This window comes from Alligator sinensis, unplaced genomic scaffold (assembly GCF_000455745.1).
Source record: "Alligator sinensis unplaced genomic scaffold, ASM45574v1 scaffold196_1, whole genome shotgun sequence".
In the NCBI taxonomy this organism is placed as follows: Eukaryota; Metazoa; Chordata; order Crocodylia; family Alligatoridae; genus Alligator; species Alligator sinensis.
In genome coordinates, this window is record NW_005842492.1 from 977,062 (window position 1) to 994,025 (window position 16,964).

Consider the following 16,964-nt stretch of genomic DNA (forward strand, 5'->3'; position numbering starts at 1 on the left):
GGGTTGGTTTTGGGGCCGGTTTTGTTCAGTATCTTCATCAGTGATCTGAAAGATAAGGTGAAGTGCACCCTCAGCAAATCTGCAGGTGACACCAAGCTGGGTGGAGTAGTACATACACTGGAGGACCTAGGGCTAGGATTCAGAGAGACCTCAACGAATTGGAGGATTGGACCAAAAGAAATCTCATGAAGTTCGGTAAGGGCAGGTGCTGCAAATCCTGCACTTAGGACAGAACAATCCCATGCGCTGGTACAGGCTGGTAACTGTCTGGCTAAGTAGCAGCTCTGCAGAAAAGGACCTGGGGATTACAGTGGACAATAAGCTCAACATGAGTTTACAGGGCATCCTTCTTGCGAAGAAGGCTAACAACATGCTGGGCTGCTTTAGTAGGAGTGTTGCCAGCAGATTGAGGGAAGTGATTCTTCCCCTCTATTCGGCACTGGTGAAGCCACATCTGGAGTACAGTGTCCAGTTTTGACCCCCCCCGAAAGTATGTGGACAAATTGGAGAGAATCCAGGAGAGGGCAACAAAAATGTTTAGAGGGCTGGGGAACATGACTTAGGAGAAGCTGAGAGAAATGGGCTTATTTAGTCCAGAGAAGAGAAGACTGAGAGGGGATTTAATAGCAGTCTTCAGTTACCTGAAGTGTGGTTACAAAGAGGATGGAGCTAGGCTCTTTTCTGTGGTGGCAGATGTCAGAACAAGGAGCAATGGTCTCAAGTTGCAGCAGAGGAAGTTTGGCTTAGATACTAGGAAAAGCTTTCTCACCAGGGGGTTAGTAAAGCATTGGAACAGGCTACCCAGAGAGGTTGTAGAATCTCCATCCTTGGATGTTTTTAGGACCTGGGTGGACAAAGCTTTAGCTGGGATGCTGTAGCTGGCATTGGTCCTGCTTTGAGCAGGGGGTTGGACTAGATGATCTCTTGAGGTCCCTTTCAACTCTAATTTTCTATGATTTTTTGTTGTTACAGAACAACAACATGTAGTTGGTGAGAGCTCTTTTGATACATTTCAGTTGGTATTCCATTGGGCCTGTATACCTTATTGTTCTTCATCTGTTTAATGGCTTTCAAGACTTCTTGATAAGTTGGTGGATCCACAAGGTAGTCCTAAATGGGGTGTTGTGGAATGGCCTCAGCGGTATTGTCTTCAACTTTAGAACCTCAGTTCAGCAGCTCTTGAAAGTGCTACTTCCATCATCCATTGATGGTGGAACTCTTTAAAGAGTGTTGTTCCATCTTTGGATCATGGAAGCATGGTTCCTTGAGTACATGTCATTGCCAGTGACATGTCCTCAAGGATTATCTTGCATTGCCTTCTCACCACTTGTTCAAGTGATGAGCACCAATAGCCAAATGTTTAACAGTTTTATTCATAGATATAACAGCAGATAATTATCTTTATATTAATTAGACATTAATTATAGTTTCATTAGTAGATCATCAGTCAAGATTTTATTTACTCTAACTTGGTACAAAATTGAACAAATAATAACAAATATTTAAGGTTACAGTGGACCATAAGATGAATATGAGCCAACAGTGTGCTCTTGGTGCAAAAGTAAGCCAACAGACTATTGGACTATCTCTTGCAAATCAAGGGAAGTGATTCTTCCTTTTTGTTCAGCACTGATGAGGCCCCACCTGAAATACTGCATTCAGTTTTGTGTTCCATACTTCAAGAAAGATGTGGATAGATTGGAAAGAGTCCAGCAGAAATTGACAAAAATGATTAGAGGTCTGGGAAGCAGGACTTATGGGGAAAGGCTTGAAAGAACTAAGACTGTTTAGTCTAGGGAAGAGAAGGCTGAGGGATGATTTGATAAAAAATAAAACAAAATAGTTTTCTCTGTGGCTGTAGGAGTAAATTTATGTTTGAGGTAAGGGAGAAGTTTCTCATTACGGGAGTTGTTGAACTTTGACACCTACCTGAAGAAACTGTGGAACTGAGCATTGAACAGTTGAGCATTGAACAAGCTACCCGGAGAAACTGTGAAAACTCTATTCCTAGAAGTTTTCAAGACCAGATTAGACAGACACTTGGCTGGGATGTTTTTAGCCAAGACTTTGGGCAGGGGGCTGGACTAGATGACCTAATGAGATTCCCTCCAACCTTAATGTCCTGTTATCCTATGTTATATTGATGTTAAGAGTGTAAAACATTGCTTCTTCAGTTATTATAGTGACCTTTCATAAATAAAAAGGACAAGGAGAAAATACCAAGGGCTATATTCTGTCATGGATCAGTTGACCAAATTCTCATTTCACTTGAAACATGGCATAAATGAACCTCTGTAGGTTTTTAATGAGTTATGTTAAGCTGACCTAATTTTCTCAAAAGACGCATTAATTAAATTGTTTTTAGTGATTTTTATCAGGTACTGCTAGGCTGGAAAGATGAAAGGCAGAAAAGTTTAAATTATTAATGACAAACTGCTCACATCTTCCTCCCCTTTTCATGCTTTTGATAAATGAATGTCCTTTGTATTTGAAGGTGCAAGCACAAGTACGCCACACAAAACTGAACTTTGACAAACTGAAGACTGATGTCTGTCAGAAAGTAGATCTTCTTGGAGCTAGCAGATGCAACCTTCTGTCTCATGTACTAACAACATATCAGGTATACAAAAATATTTTGATCGCAAAAGATTGGTTTCCTGTTAGCAGAGCACATATTTTTTCAAAATAGTTCAGTATAACAGTATGCTGTTGACTTTAAGAATGTTTCAATATCTGGGGAGAATGAAAGGTTGTATTGCATGCTTTGTACTGAAATATTACTTTCCATGACAGACAACCCTTCTTCATTTCTGGGAAAAAACCTCACACACCATGGCAGCTATCCATGAAAGTTTCAAAGGTTATCAGCCATATGAATTCACTATGTTAAAGGTAAGAAATCTGCAGATGTATTTTGTTGTCCATTTGTCAAACTGTAGAATAATTTAATAGAAACTGAGGGAAAAAGCCATAAACAAATTTGGGGTTTATGTTTAGATCTTAGGAGTTTACCACAAATTGTTCAGCAGCAGTCACTGTGTATGTGCCTTACACAATGTGTTGGCATTTCTTTTTGTTAAATGCACTTTGGTCAGCCTTTGCAATTTAGAGGAGCTAAAGATACCTTTATTGTGTGTAGTGCTATTACTTAGCTCCCACTTCAGAAAAGCACCCTACTGTAGGCCGCCTACATGCATTTCATCCCATTATAGGCCTATTACCCGCATTTCAGGACATCATATAAGAATGTATTAATGTGCTATGGAATGGTAAAGAAGGGCCAAAAAGAGTAGTTGGCAACTGGGATAAAACCCAGAATTTGACATTGTTCTCCAAAATACCACAGATTGGCTACCATATTGCTTTAGCATCTGCTTTTAAAAATCTGAAGACTTTTCCCTTTAAAACAAATATCTTCTCACATTAAAAAGTCCTTTCCAGACTTCCAAGTACCCAGGGGGTATGTTGATATGTGCATTAGATCCAGGAGCAATTTACTCATGAATAAACACTCCTAGGCAGTTGTCCGCATGTACAGGGAAGCGGGAGCAGATTTGCTGCTCCCACTTCCTGGAGCCCTGCAGTGATCCCCTGCCACCACCAGGGGGAGCCCTTCCCCCCCCAGCCCAAGAGCTGGCAGGGAGCACCAGGCCAGGAGACAGCTGTTTCCTGCATAGGGTTGGGACATTGCTCCCTACCCCCAGGGGGCTACCTGCTACTGGGGTGGGAACTGTCCCCCTCTGCCCTGGTAGCAGGGACCTACCTTACCCCTGAAGCTCTTCCCAAGCCCCATGCCTCAATCACCCAATTGGGACACAGGGTTGGGACCTGCCCCTGACTGGAACAGGTCCCAGCCCCTGCTCCACGATTGCAAGGTGGAGGCTGGAGAGCCTGTTCCCCCGCTCAGCTCCATAATCATGGAGCTGTATGGGGAACAGTCTGGGGAGTCTTTTCTCTACTCAGTTCCACGATCTTAAGGATTTCCCAGCCTGAGCCCCACAACCATGGAGCTTGGGCTGGGAGATGAGGACCTCCCCGTCCCCACCAATAGTTATGGTGAAGCTGGGGCTGGGAGATGAGGATCTCTCAGACCCTGCTCCCCAATCATGGTCTTGAAGCCAGGGGTTTGGAGCTCCCTGCTGCTGGGGCAGAGACATAGTTCCTGCCCGAGCTCTGGTGGCAGAGCTCGCCCTAGCAGCAGGCAGCTCCTGGTGACAGGGAACAGTCTTCCTCCCCTTGGTGACTGGCTATCCGGGAGCAGATTTGCTCCCAGCCAGGCGTCTACATGAGCACTACTGTGCAGTTAGTAATTGCACTTATATTTGCTACTTGCATTTGCAGGTAGCAAATTTACTCGCTATTAGTGAGGTTTACTGTGCAGAAAGCATGTGCACGTTAGAGGCACGTGCTTATTGCACAGTAAGCTATGCTACTGTGCAGTAAAGCGTCTCATGTAGACACACCCAGGATTGACTTTCAATGCTTGGGTGTCCCACCAACTCTTTCAAATGTTTGTTTTTACTGCTCTTGATTTTTGCAGTACAATTTGGGGATTCCTATGGAACCTCTGAGTCTGCTGCTCTTAGAATATCAGACTGATCTCTGTTCTCATTGCTTATTTTCATAGTCTCTTCTTCCACAATGTAAAAATCACTATCAGCATTGCAAGTGGAGATTTACTAAAGAAACAAAAAGCTGGGCATCGTTTTTCAATTATCATAGCATAGCCCCTTGCCCAGAAGTCATAGTGCACCATAGTAGCCATACAATTGGCTGATTTCTTTTGGTCTGTGAATTCATAAGGATGGGGAGAAAATAAATGTTTCAGTCTAGTGATGATTTGGAGAAATAGTAGGAGAGCTGCCAAAAGCAGTCAAGAATGAGTTGCTTCTGCCATAAGTGGTATCTGATGAGAGAGACAACCAAACCTGAAATCAATTTCCGGTTGAAACTTCAGTGAATAAATCTGTGAGTATCATATGTAGAATAAGAAGTTCAGCTACATTGTGCTATATTATATAAAAACTAGAAAGCACTCTACAGTTCCTGAGACAGAGTGTGTTAATGTTACCTGATCTCTTCAGAGTTTGTAAGGCCTTCTATTACTACAGCTAAAAATAAATATATAAAAAATCTGATGGTCCAACCTCTCCTGTTCATTATCTTTCCAAAGAAACAAAGATAAATTAACAGCCCATTCCTGGACACTATTAAAGCATAATAAAGTAACTAATACACTAGCTTATCTAACAAGTGGAACATGGAGCATTCCACACAGTGCATAAAGGATCTCTGCTGTTGGGGATGGGAGACGCTTCTGAATTTTTCTACTTGTATGATACACTTCAATATAAGCTAAATTTAGGAATCAGTGACTCAGAAACCTGTGATCTAGTTTGTGTGTTTCTGTGTGTTATGAATGTATGACAAAGTCTTTCTCAAAACAAATCACTGTTGTAAAAATGAATGCAAATATTCCACAGTACAGCTCTTATTTCATAATAAGAATTCTCACTATTTGTAATTCTGGTCTTCAAGATTTGGGGAAAAAAGGGGGCCTTATTTTTGCCATGTGTCACAACCCAAGGGTGTGATTTTGTTTGTGTGCGCTTCGGCACTGCTAAATTATTTCCTGCCACTAGGAGCTTTCTTTGCAGGGTGCGTTTCTTAGTTGCAAAGAGAAATGCACGGTGCAAAGGAGTTCCCGCCATTCGCATGCAAATTTGTGTCCCACTATTGGCCAGTTCTAAATTATTCCCACGTGGCGGCTAGTGATTGGCTTGCTAGCCATATAAGAGGCTTGAGCGGTTTCCGCCCAAGTTGGAGAACTCCGAGGAGAACCCCCGCAAGGGAGGACTCCACAACCATCTGGAGGAGGAGAACTTCACGTCTTGTAAAGAACTCTAAGCGCTGCGGAGCCTATCGAACCCAGCGCATACGTTAAGAAGGCTATAGGGGTCTGATCAACCTCTGGCCTCTCCCCGTTGCCGAGCGCAATCCTTCGATGAACCCCTTTTTCCCTGCGCGCAAGTTCCACGAAGTTCCTTCGTGTAAGTGTATCCAGAGCTCTTTTCTCCGAGTTGTTTTCTTCGGTTGACGCGACGGGCTCGCGTGTTTAGAGCCTTCAACCGGATTGGGCTAGAGGTTCACGTGGAAGGAACTGTTGTCCGCCTCTCTTCTTTTCTATCTGTAACCGCAACCCAAGCAAGTTTTCCTGCCTGCACCGCAACCATCTTCGGTGTAAGTAAAATAATCTTTAATCAACCGCTAAGCGTCCGTGCCTAATTCTAGCCCGCCGGCCTGCATTCCCCGACCCGGCGTGTCCGCGCTGCTGGCCACAGCCCGCCGCACACAGGCCCCCGAGGGCCTCGGACCGCTCCCGGCCCACGCACCATGATGCTTTAACCATGCTGATCACTACAGGGTTTTACAACAGTACTTTGATAAAGTTCCATGGAAATGTTTTATAAAATAACTAATATTTAGAATGGAAGAGTATGCTAGTTAACCTGTTTTTGAAAAGGTTAACTAGCATAATTTTTTATTCCAAATATTAATTTCTTCCTTTTAGCTGTTGTTACAATGTTCACCTTCCCAAATGTGATATTTTTTTTTCCAATTAGTGTTTTATGCTCAAGTACTTTGAACAATTTATATTGCTGGACTTATTTTACAATTTTGGATCATGAACAGATTAAATTAAAAAGTGAAGTGAAAGTAACTCCCAGTTATTTAAAATCCTTTCCATTGTATCAGCTTTATTCAAAATTAATCTCTTGTCAGCTTTTTATAAGTAGAAGTATTTTCTTTTTAAAAGCAAACTGTTGCTACAAAAAATAGTCACAACTCAATTTAAAACACTTTCTATTATTTTTTGAGAGATGAAGTTGAGTAGCAACTATTAAACATTTCAAAAGTATTGAAAAGTGGGAAATTTAGAAAGGGAAGTATTTATACTTTTTAAGCTAATTTCCACACATTTAACTGGGGAGTTGTAGTCAGGCACTTCTACATTTTTTTAAATATTTGAGATTGCTATCACTTTTAATTCTGGTGCTTGTCACACTACCATCACTTGAACACATGCACTTGAAAACACTCTTTTGAAAATGCATACTTGCCTTTACTCAGACAAATCCCAGGAATTACATTAAGCATAAATATTTGTAGGACCAGAGTCTTTCTTTGCATTGTGTTTATGAAAACAAAGTTTTAAGGAAGCAGTGGATTTTAGTTAAATATAGACTGTCTCGTTTAGCGATATTATACACTGGAAAATTATTATTTGTTTTGAAATATAAAATTAATATTTTAATGATTTATTCATGTGTTAGGCTTACCTCAGCAAAGAGCCTCTTAAATGCCTCTTGGGATGATTTCTGGAAAGAAAACATTGTCTTTGGTGATGTTTGCCAAGTTCTGTTAATGAAAAGCAACCCATTTGTTTTCTTTGCTTCAGGGTCTATTCCAAGTGTAAGTGTAATAATGCTATTGCAGCCATATTTCCTGACTGTTAGTTTCATGCTTGATGAAAGACGACTATTAATGTGTTATAGACCCTGTGCATCCTGATATGAAGAGATCTTTTAGGTCTGGTATTGTTTGAAATAACAGGCTGCTGAGTTCGTAGAGCTTTTAAGGTTTTACTATCCCACTGTAATTCTTCATGATAACAAATATGTAAGTTTACACTGCCACTGTTTTTTGTCATGAATGAAGCTCATTCTGTGTCCTGTAACTGTTTTGTTTCTTGCCATAGTTACTTGACTATGACCTAAATTTCTGTTTCAAGTTACGTGGTAGTGTAGCAATTTCCTGAATTGCTCCTGAGGCCCTAGAAGTAAGGAAGACCCTGGACTAAAGAGTTAGGGGGCTAGAATTCCAGGCTCTGCCACTAACTTTTATAACTTTTATGCATCAGGTTCTCTGAAAAGTGAGATAATGGTACCTAACTACTTACATCTTTGATACCTCTGACTGACTGAAAACGCCCAACGGAAGGATTATTGGTCTCAACCAGCCTTCCCTTTGTCTTTTCTTCCCATCTCTTCCTATAGGCACTATTGTAATGTTTTACTCACAGTGTGAGAGTAATGGTCCCGGCATATCATTTACTTCTTTGAGTATCTCAAACTTGAAATTATTTTGTACCAGGAAATGTGTATCCATTGTTCAGCCCTGGTACTGACAGCTATAGTGGAAGCAGGTTTCAGACTGTTGTACCACCTGCCACCTAACCCAGTCATGGCCAGGGGCAAAGTGCTGGCAATATCTGCATGCTCAAATGCCATGGAGAGTAAGCAGTGAGATTTTTCCCAACAGTAAGGATTCTGTTCAGTATAGTAAGTCTCTGTGGGGCAGTTTGAAATAAACATGTCTTGCCTTATACCAGTGGTTCTCAACCTTTTTAGACTTCCTTTTTGGGCACCCTTTCTTAGACTTGAGGCACCCTTGGGAAATACTAACTTTTAATTATTACTCTTTTTTGACTATGGAAAAGTAATATAGCAGACTTTCTGTCTGTCACAAAACACCGAGAAAGACCACAACAGGTCAGAATACATTTAACACCATTAATTCCTATTTGAAATCTCTGTGTTTAGCTTATGAATCATGTTTGTATACCTAACATTGTGTTAAGATTGTGAGGCACTCTGCGGCACCCTTGAAAAGATCTCAAGACACCCCAAGGTGCTGTGGCACCCTGAGAATCATTGACTTAGGCAAATGGCATATCCTCAGAAGATTTTTTTTTTACAACAAGCTAATTAATTGCTAGTTAACTTGCTCCTTCCATTTGGTTGAGCCTACAGATGTTGATTCTTTCCCTTATGAGTCATAAATCAACCAGTTTTAAACTAGTAAGAGTTGTACTTAAATGGGAGCCATATCTATGAAAACAGTGGGAGTTCAGCACTTAAGTAGGACTTGGGTAACTAGGTACCTTTAAGCATCTAATCCATAGTGGGCACATCTACACATTCATTAATGTGCCTTTGCTACCGTGCATTAAGTTTAGTACCTCTGAGTGCCTACACATGAGCAGGGAGGCTGCTCCCATGCGCTGTAATTTCAGTGCATTGGAGCAGACTCGATTAATTGAGTCTGCTGGAGTGTGGCAATTACTGCGCTCCAGCAGTCTGCCACGGCTCTGTGCTTCAGAATGGCGGCGGGGACACTTTATTTAAAGCTCATTTGATCATGATTTTGAAGCACAGGGACACTGATACACAAGATGCTCTGGATGCTTTAATTAAAGCAGTTCTTAGAGCCACTTTAATAAAAGCATCCCCCTTCCACTCCTGGAGCACATGTATAAATGCCCTCTAATGTGAGGGACTAGTTAAAGGCACAGTAGCTGTGCTAATGCACAGTAGCAAAGGTGAATATGTTTTTTGTGATGCGTAATGTGCAGTAGACTAATTTTATTGTGCATTAGCACTGTTTTTGTTATGATGCACTAATGCACAGTAGAACAGTCCACTGTGCATTAAGGCATCTTGTGTAGATGCACCCAGTGAGTACAGGGAGGCCAGAAGCATATAATATATTCTTGCTTAGAGGAAAAATGGGGGAGATGAGCAAAGTTTTAAATACCACTGTGAGACTACAACATACAGCTCTCAGGAAGGTCACTTGAATCCAAAGAATATGGTATTATGCAGATTGCCTATTCACAACCAAATCAGCTTTGATTCAGTATGTGTTGTTTTTTGGGCTACAATGAATCATACTTCAATTAAATTGGGCTCTTTAGGTATGTAGGTTCAAGGTGACAGAGTGGTTAAGTCTTCTTGTGAAGTTCAACCCTGAGTGCAAACTTTTCCCAAAGACTGTCCCCAGTTGATCCAGTTACAAAAAGGGTATTGGGTCATTCAGGCTGGAAAGTTAAAGGTGGCTAAATATAATCGTAGTCTCATAGGCATTTGTACACATGCTTACACCATAGCACGTGCAGTTGTATAAGCAGTAAAATGCACGTCAGCCCTGAGAAAGTGGCAGCAGTGCACCTTTGAACTAAAACACATCAAAGGTGTTTTAGTTCAAAAGCGTACCGCTGCCACTTTCTTCACACTGACATGCGTTTTGCCACTTATACAACTGCATGCGATGCAGCACAGTGCACATCAGCTCACGTGGGGAGCAGACTGGATTAATTGAGTCTCCTGATGCGCTGGATCTCCATGCATCAGAGCACAACAATTTATGTGTATAAATGCCCATAGTCCTAATCAACCATATTAGCCAAGTCGCTACCTTATTTGCTGTTGCCTATAGAAACTAAATTGCCTAACAATCCTTGTCTGGTCTTTAGCTCTAGCTGCATTTGTACATCTTTACATGTGCTGAATGCTCTCTTTAAGATGAGAGAATGTTCATCTCTCCATCAGAGCCCACCAGAGATAATAAATGTCTGCGTTGCTTTTATGCAGTTGCATACTGTAGACTTCTGTTTGGTAGGCCAACCTGTTAAACTTTTGCTTATTAACTTAATTTTTAAATTAGTTTAGTACTCATTCCCTAGCCCACTGATTTCTTTCAGAAAAATATTAGTGCTCATAATGGGGTGAAAAAAGGAGAAAAAAAAATATTATTTGCTAGCTGAGTTGAAGGGAATGCTACCTGAATGTCAAAATAATTAGTTACATTGATTTATTTAATCAAAATTGGCTTTCAGTTTTTAAAACATTGTCATTCCGCATAATTTCCATTTTTAATTTAGGTCTGTGTTTCAGTGCTATGTTTATATTCCTAATACAGGAAATAGTAACTCCCATTATTATCATGCTGTTTCCTTTCCAAGATACTTATGAGTTCCATTTCTGTATGCTACTTCCTTTGTGTTTTTCCTGATCCTATGAAATGTATTTCTTGAAATAGACAGCAATGATGGAAGATATTAAGTTAGTGAAACAGCTGGTAGGAAAATGGTTCCTGCATTTTTTCTGTACTTGTCTTGGGGAATGTGCTGTGGAATTTTCTTCCACTGAACTACCTTTTAACCTTCAAAGGGAGTGCATATAGTCTGGTACTGCACATACAATATTTTAATTACAGTTTGAAAAGTCATAACGCAAACTATATACTGAATTCAAATAAATATGTGCAAAAGGAGTGATGGGTGTTGCAGAGAAATGGTAATGAGATGTAAACAGGGAACTACTATGCTAGCTATAAATAGGCTCTAAAACCCCATGTTCAGCAAGGGTTAGTACTGCAGAAGACGCACAAGCCCTGATGTAGCTGTACACCAGAAGTGAATCAGGATTGGAAAGAGGGGTGCCCAGGGAAAGGCCAAAGCGCACACAGTTGCAGAGATTCAGCCCATAGGGTAGTCTAAGGAACTACTACAGTTAATTTAGAGAGCTCCTTGGGACTTGCATAATTTACAGCAGGAACCTCTCTGGGTTTTAGAGGAGCTAGAGTTCATGGGTGCGTTCACACATGCAAGCATGTGCGCTTGCAACAGCTCAAATAGAAGTGGTGCAAATTTGAGCCGGGGCTTTTTGCCTTGGCGCACGTGCTCAGACATGCACTTTGTTGTGGAGCAAATTGTGCCACTTGAGGCAAAATAACCCCGGCTGGCTCTTCACGGATCTGCAGCCAGGGAGATCTAGAGCCTGGGGCCAGCACCTGTGCTGTCCCCAGCACTATAAAAAGCTGCCCTGGCAAGCAGCTCAGGGCTACTCGCTCTCAGCAGCATCTGGGGACCGGCCACTTGGTACCTGGGGGCACTACCCCTTGTGCCAGCTGGACTGCTGAAGCTGCATCCCAAATCCATTTTTTAAAAATACCCCAAAATGCATGTTTTTCCACAATTAAAACAAGAAACTATTCACATACCCCCCCCCCCCCCCCCCCCAGAGAGAGAGACAGCTATCAGTAGGCAACGCTTTATTGGTATTATACACACAGATCCCTAGAGAGAGAGAGAGAGAGAGTGATCAGTTGGGTAATGCTTTATTGGTATATTTACAATGTTAAAGCAATGTGGAAGCCTACCAGTGTCTCTATCATCATGAAAAAATAAATTCTAAATACTTATGTGTGTTGATGTGTGCTTTTGGTTTTCTTCACACATGATGGGTGTGTGATGGGGGGAAGTGGTGTTTGCAGGAAGAGAGTGGGAAGGTGGGTGGGTGTGTGTGGAGGGATGTGGGTAGGTGTGGGGTGATTGCTTGGGGGACTGTGAATGTGGGGGACCTTGTCGGGGACGGCTGCTCAGGAGGGGCCCACTGCCCAGGGTCCCAGGCACCCTGGAGGGCCACAGCCCCCGACCCAGAGTCCCAGCTCCCCCCTGCAGGGCCACAGCCCCCCCACCCAGAGCCCATAACTTACTTTAGCAGCAGCAGCAGGAGTGGGGTGCTCTGAGCCATGGCAGCAGGACCCAAAGCGGCATGCAGGGACCCCGTGCCGGGCCCAGTCGGGTCCTGCCGTCCATGGGGTTTCTCTGCTGCCCGGCAGGGCTGGGCCATGGTGACAGGCTGCAGGGGCCGCGTGCCTGGTCCTCCCGCCCTTGGGGCCCCTCTGCCGCCTGGCTGGGCTGGGCCCTTGGTGGCAGGACCTGGCGCGGCACATGGGGACCACATTCCGGGCCCAGCCAGGTCCTGCTGCCCTTGGGGCCCCTCTGCTGCCTGGCTGGGCCATTCGCATGGCGGCAGGATCCAGTGCGGTGCGTGGGGACCATGCGCCACGCCCAGACAGGTCCTGCCAGCCCTGGGGCTGCTCGTGCCACCAGGCCGGGCTGGGCCCATAGCGGCAGGACCCAGCACGGCACATGGGCATATCATTTGACACAGGGCAAGATGAGCACGCACGTGCTTCTGGACACGCCCCATGAGGGCATACAGATGACTTAAAGCCAATTAAAGATGACTTAAGTCTCTGTACTACCCTGGGCCATGAGTTCTGTGAAATGCTTCCTATGGGCATGGTACAGAATCTTTCTGATGTCTTTAGTTTCTTTAAACCAAATCTGGAGTCCACTGGAGACATGGGTTTTTCCATTAACATCAGCAATGCAGAAACTGAACCTTGGTCACTGGTTTAAATGCAGTTCCATTTGCTGGGGGTGTATGTGAAACCAGAGAAAGGTCATGTTCTAGATGATGTTTCTCCAAGTCCAAGCACCCCTAGTGTAAATGGTGTATGAATATCTTTTTTTGATGGTATGAATCAGGGGGCCTAGGGATTGAAAAGGAGGAAAAACTGACCCAGTAGGATCCCAGTTGCAGGGAGGCATGAGAGAGCACACGCTATTGCTGTCTGTGCTATAAGTGTTCCTTTGACACACAAAATACTCCAGCACTCACTGCAAGCACTAAATTCCCTTAAAATTGTTTATAGAAAAATTAAAGAAAAAGGAAAGAAAAGCTTTTCAGGAAGTACAAATCTGTTAACTTGATTCCTAAAATACCTAGGAAAACCTAAGCGTAACCGTCTGATTTCATATAAACAGGGACTGAAATACATGAACAAAAGTTAGAAACTCCTCCATTTGTAAATAATCTGTTCAGGAGAGCAGTGGAGCAGTGTGAACAAGATAAACTAGATAAGTGAGAATATTTTCCACCTGGCAGATGGGCTGGTGACTCTAACCATGGTTATATAATGGGAATTATGGTGTTCTTTGTTCTATTCTGGTGAGACATGCTAACCTTTTAATGAAACTCTAAACACAAAGACTAAATGTTCTGTACTCATGAACTTCTCACAAAATATATTTTCCTTAGCAAAAGCAGTAGGCTAGAGGTGTCAGACTCACCTGGCATGTGGAGATCAGGAAGGGAGCACAGACCAAGGAGCAGAAAGCAGAGCAGCAGCTCTGGCAGAGGAAGGGGATCCAAGTGGCACTCAGTACTTATTTGTGGGACACCTGCCAAAAAGGTTCCTCCCCACTGTTGTAGCCACTGATAATCTAACCAGGTTCAAAAAAGAATGGACAAATTAATGCAGGAAAGGTGCATCAGTCGGTATTAACGTAATACCTAGGGTTGCAATCTGCAAATTAGGACTTTATAGACCTCTGAATGTTGGAAGCTATGAGAGAAGAGGGGCAGGGCCCTATCAGTCTTGAAATGGCCCACATGTATACCTATGCCCTCTTTTCATTGGCAGCCTCTTTGGCATTGTGAGATACAGGATACTGAGCTAGACAGATTTATGGTTTGACCCAATATTATACTTCTAGGCTAGGTATAGACATTAAAAAAGCTGGATGTGGAATCATTCTAAGGTACATGGTTTCTGTAAGTGGTATAGTTTAGTTTAGCAGTGAACAGAATACACATTTGCCCTTTGGTGGGGGATGGAGGGCGTGGGCAAAACTTAGACCAAGTTCTGGCATTTTTAGACAAGTCTGTGCACCGAAATTCTGATCTGTTATGGGTATAGACTGGCTTCCGATCACTTATACTGGTAAAGTGTAATGTACATATCCCGTATGTTCTTATTCTATGTAGAAGGTGATGCCATAACCAGTGGGCTGTTTTTATGTGTGCACACATGTTTGATACATTTTTGCTTATCCTGATGTTGAATGGAATTTTTTTTTTTCATCTAGAAAATGTTTGTGGGGCAGGAAAACAGATTCCTGTCCATATCTGAAATGAACAGTTTGAAGTGTAGTTGCCAGAAAAGCAGCAGTAAAAGTAGCAGCTAGTTACCAACATAACCTCTTTTCATGTGTATTCAAAATTATATCTGCTCCTTTTTTGGGAATATTCAAACAGTGTGCCTGGCAAAGAGCAAGGCATACATTCTGACCCTGTAGCTAACCCAGCACAGGCACACTCTTGTGCCTAGACAGAGCACCATTGAATTCAGTGAGGTACTGCATGGGTGTTAAGATCTGCTCACACAGACTGAATTGTATAATCTGTCCCCAAGTAACTAAACTAAAATTGTTTGTTTTTGTTTTGTTTGTTTTCCCTCTTTATACTGATCAGCACTGCAGAACCATATAAGTTAAGTAGGCGAGCTCATGCAATCCAAAATTGTTAGATACTCTGCAGTGGAAGCTACCTATTAATGGTTGTGATGCTTGAGGCAGAAGCAAAGCATTTTTACTTTCCATTTCTAATTGAGTTTACAAAATACACAAATTGGTAGGGGAAAAGGAGGTCTTTTTCACATGTAAGCCAAGAACAGTGGATAGGAAAAAAATATGGCTTAAATAATCATATATGCATACACAGTTAGTATGTGCAGTTATGCCATAAACAGATAACACTTGTATCCAAGAATTTCAGGCCACATATATGTCATCGTAAACATTTGGGGCAGAAATCATGTGTGTATTATTGTTTGCAGTCAGCAATTCCAAAATACGTGCCAGGGAAAAGATATACAAGCTCCTAATGCTGTTATTGCAGATTTGCTTTTCATTGTACAACTGGGCATTCAGATCACAAAATCACCATTTTAGAAATCTGAAAAACCCTATTTACTTTATTAAACTTCCAGTAGATTTTTATAAAATGCACTACATGGAAACCACATGCTACAAAGTTTTGTCACTTGTTTTCAGACTAAAACCAAGATGAAACCTTTGTGTAGGCTTTGCATGAGCTAAGCTGTGCTACACAGAGGTGGTTAAAGAGGTGGTCTGAGGAGCAAAACAGAACTTAAAAAATGAAGCTATCTCATCTTCTAAAACAAAAAGAAGCCTAAAAACATGTGGGCTGCAAATGGAACAGAAGGTTTTCCTTAAATACGTATTGGAAACAGAATATGAGTTTAGCAACAGTTAACAGGACTTCAAAAATGAATGGTCAATAAAGAAAGTGTATAATGAGTACTGGTGGTTTTTCAACTTATTTGTACTGTAGCTCTACAGTAGTGAATGGTTTCTGCTGACATAAGTTAAACTTGAATCCAGGATCCGTTTTTGTGCTGTATCATGCATACCCAGTGATCTAGCTTGACATTTCTAAAAATATGTTATGCCTCCTTGACAATTTGCTGTTTTTTTCCCTTTTCATGTACTTACCAATTGTGATCTAGAGTCTGCAAGATCCTGTAAATAAACTCACTGAAAGAACAGAAAAAGAGGATTTGCAGACTGAGAGCACCAAGTCAGTTGATGATCAGCAGAGTCAGTAAGTTATGTGTCCGACATCTCAGAATAATACTTTTTTTTCATCTTCCACATGCTTTCTTTGAGTTTGCCTTTATTGTAAGAAGACTGTCTCAGTTGGAACTGTACGTAGACATGCTGTACAGAGAGACATGAACACTGTAGCAAATAGCATTGCAATGTTGATAATTCCTGTTATGCTGCAGGATATTTATGAGAAATTCAGCTAGAGGGCCAAATTCAGGGGCTTTGTGGTAAATTAGAAGTGAGCAATCGGGAGTTTAATTAGGCCTTTGAACTAACTGTTTTCTTCTTCTTTACTAGCTTTCTCTTTATTTTGTTTAGTTTGTCCATCATATTTCTTTCCAGATTAAAAAAAAAAAGCAGTTGAATGCTTCATTCAGGAGAAATGCTTCTGTTTCTCTAGTTTTTTTTTTCCTTTCCTTGCCTTCCTCCTTGCCCTCCAGGAAAAGCATCTTAATTCCTGTTTCATTTGAGCAGGGATTAGTTTTTGTAATTAATACAGTGTTGGCTAGCAACCCAGTGAAGCAGCAGGCACTTTAGAAAAAGTGCATCTAAATGAACTGATTCTGTTACCTCTAGCTCTGAAGCAAGAGGGATATATTAATACATAGCTCATTCATATTTGGAGTGGCTGATCCAGAGTGGGAGACAGAAGGGGGGAGATGTGATCTCTCTCTCGTGGAAACATCAGGGCTTATTTCCAGGCAGGTGATGTGTTGGTGTAATCCTTCTACCACCTGTTGTTTTCAGCACTCAAGGTTAAGTAAGGTACCGAAAGTAAGTAAACTGATCGTGTGTCAGAAAATGAACATCTTGAGTAATGGTTACTGGATTTTATTGGCTGTTTTAAGAAGAATTTTAT

The 16,964-nt window shown here is 42.0% G+C and overlaps 1 protein-coding gene across 8 annotated transcripts in view; it reads left to right on the forward strand.

Annotated features, from left to right (window-relative positions):
- The window catches only part of ICA1 (islet cell autoantigen 1), a 123,283-nt gene that overhangs the window by 82,271 nt on the left and 24,048 nt on the right, over nt 1-16,964 (forward strand). For all 8 annotated transcript variants that reach the window (XM_014523469.2, XM_014523471.2, XM_006031279.3 and 5 more), the window contains exons 7-9: nt 2,495-2,620; nt 2,794-2,892; nt 16,006-16,100. In XM_014523469.2, coding sequence (XP_014378955.1) covers nt 2,495-2,620; nt 2,794-2,892; nt 16,006-16,100 — 320 coding nt within the window. The remainder of the gene's footprint in view (nt 1-2,494; nt 2,621-2,793; nt 2,893-16,005; nt 16,101-16,964) is intronic.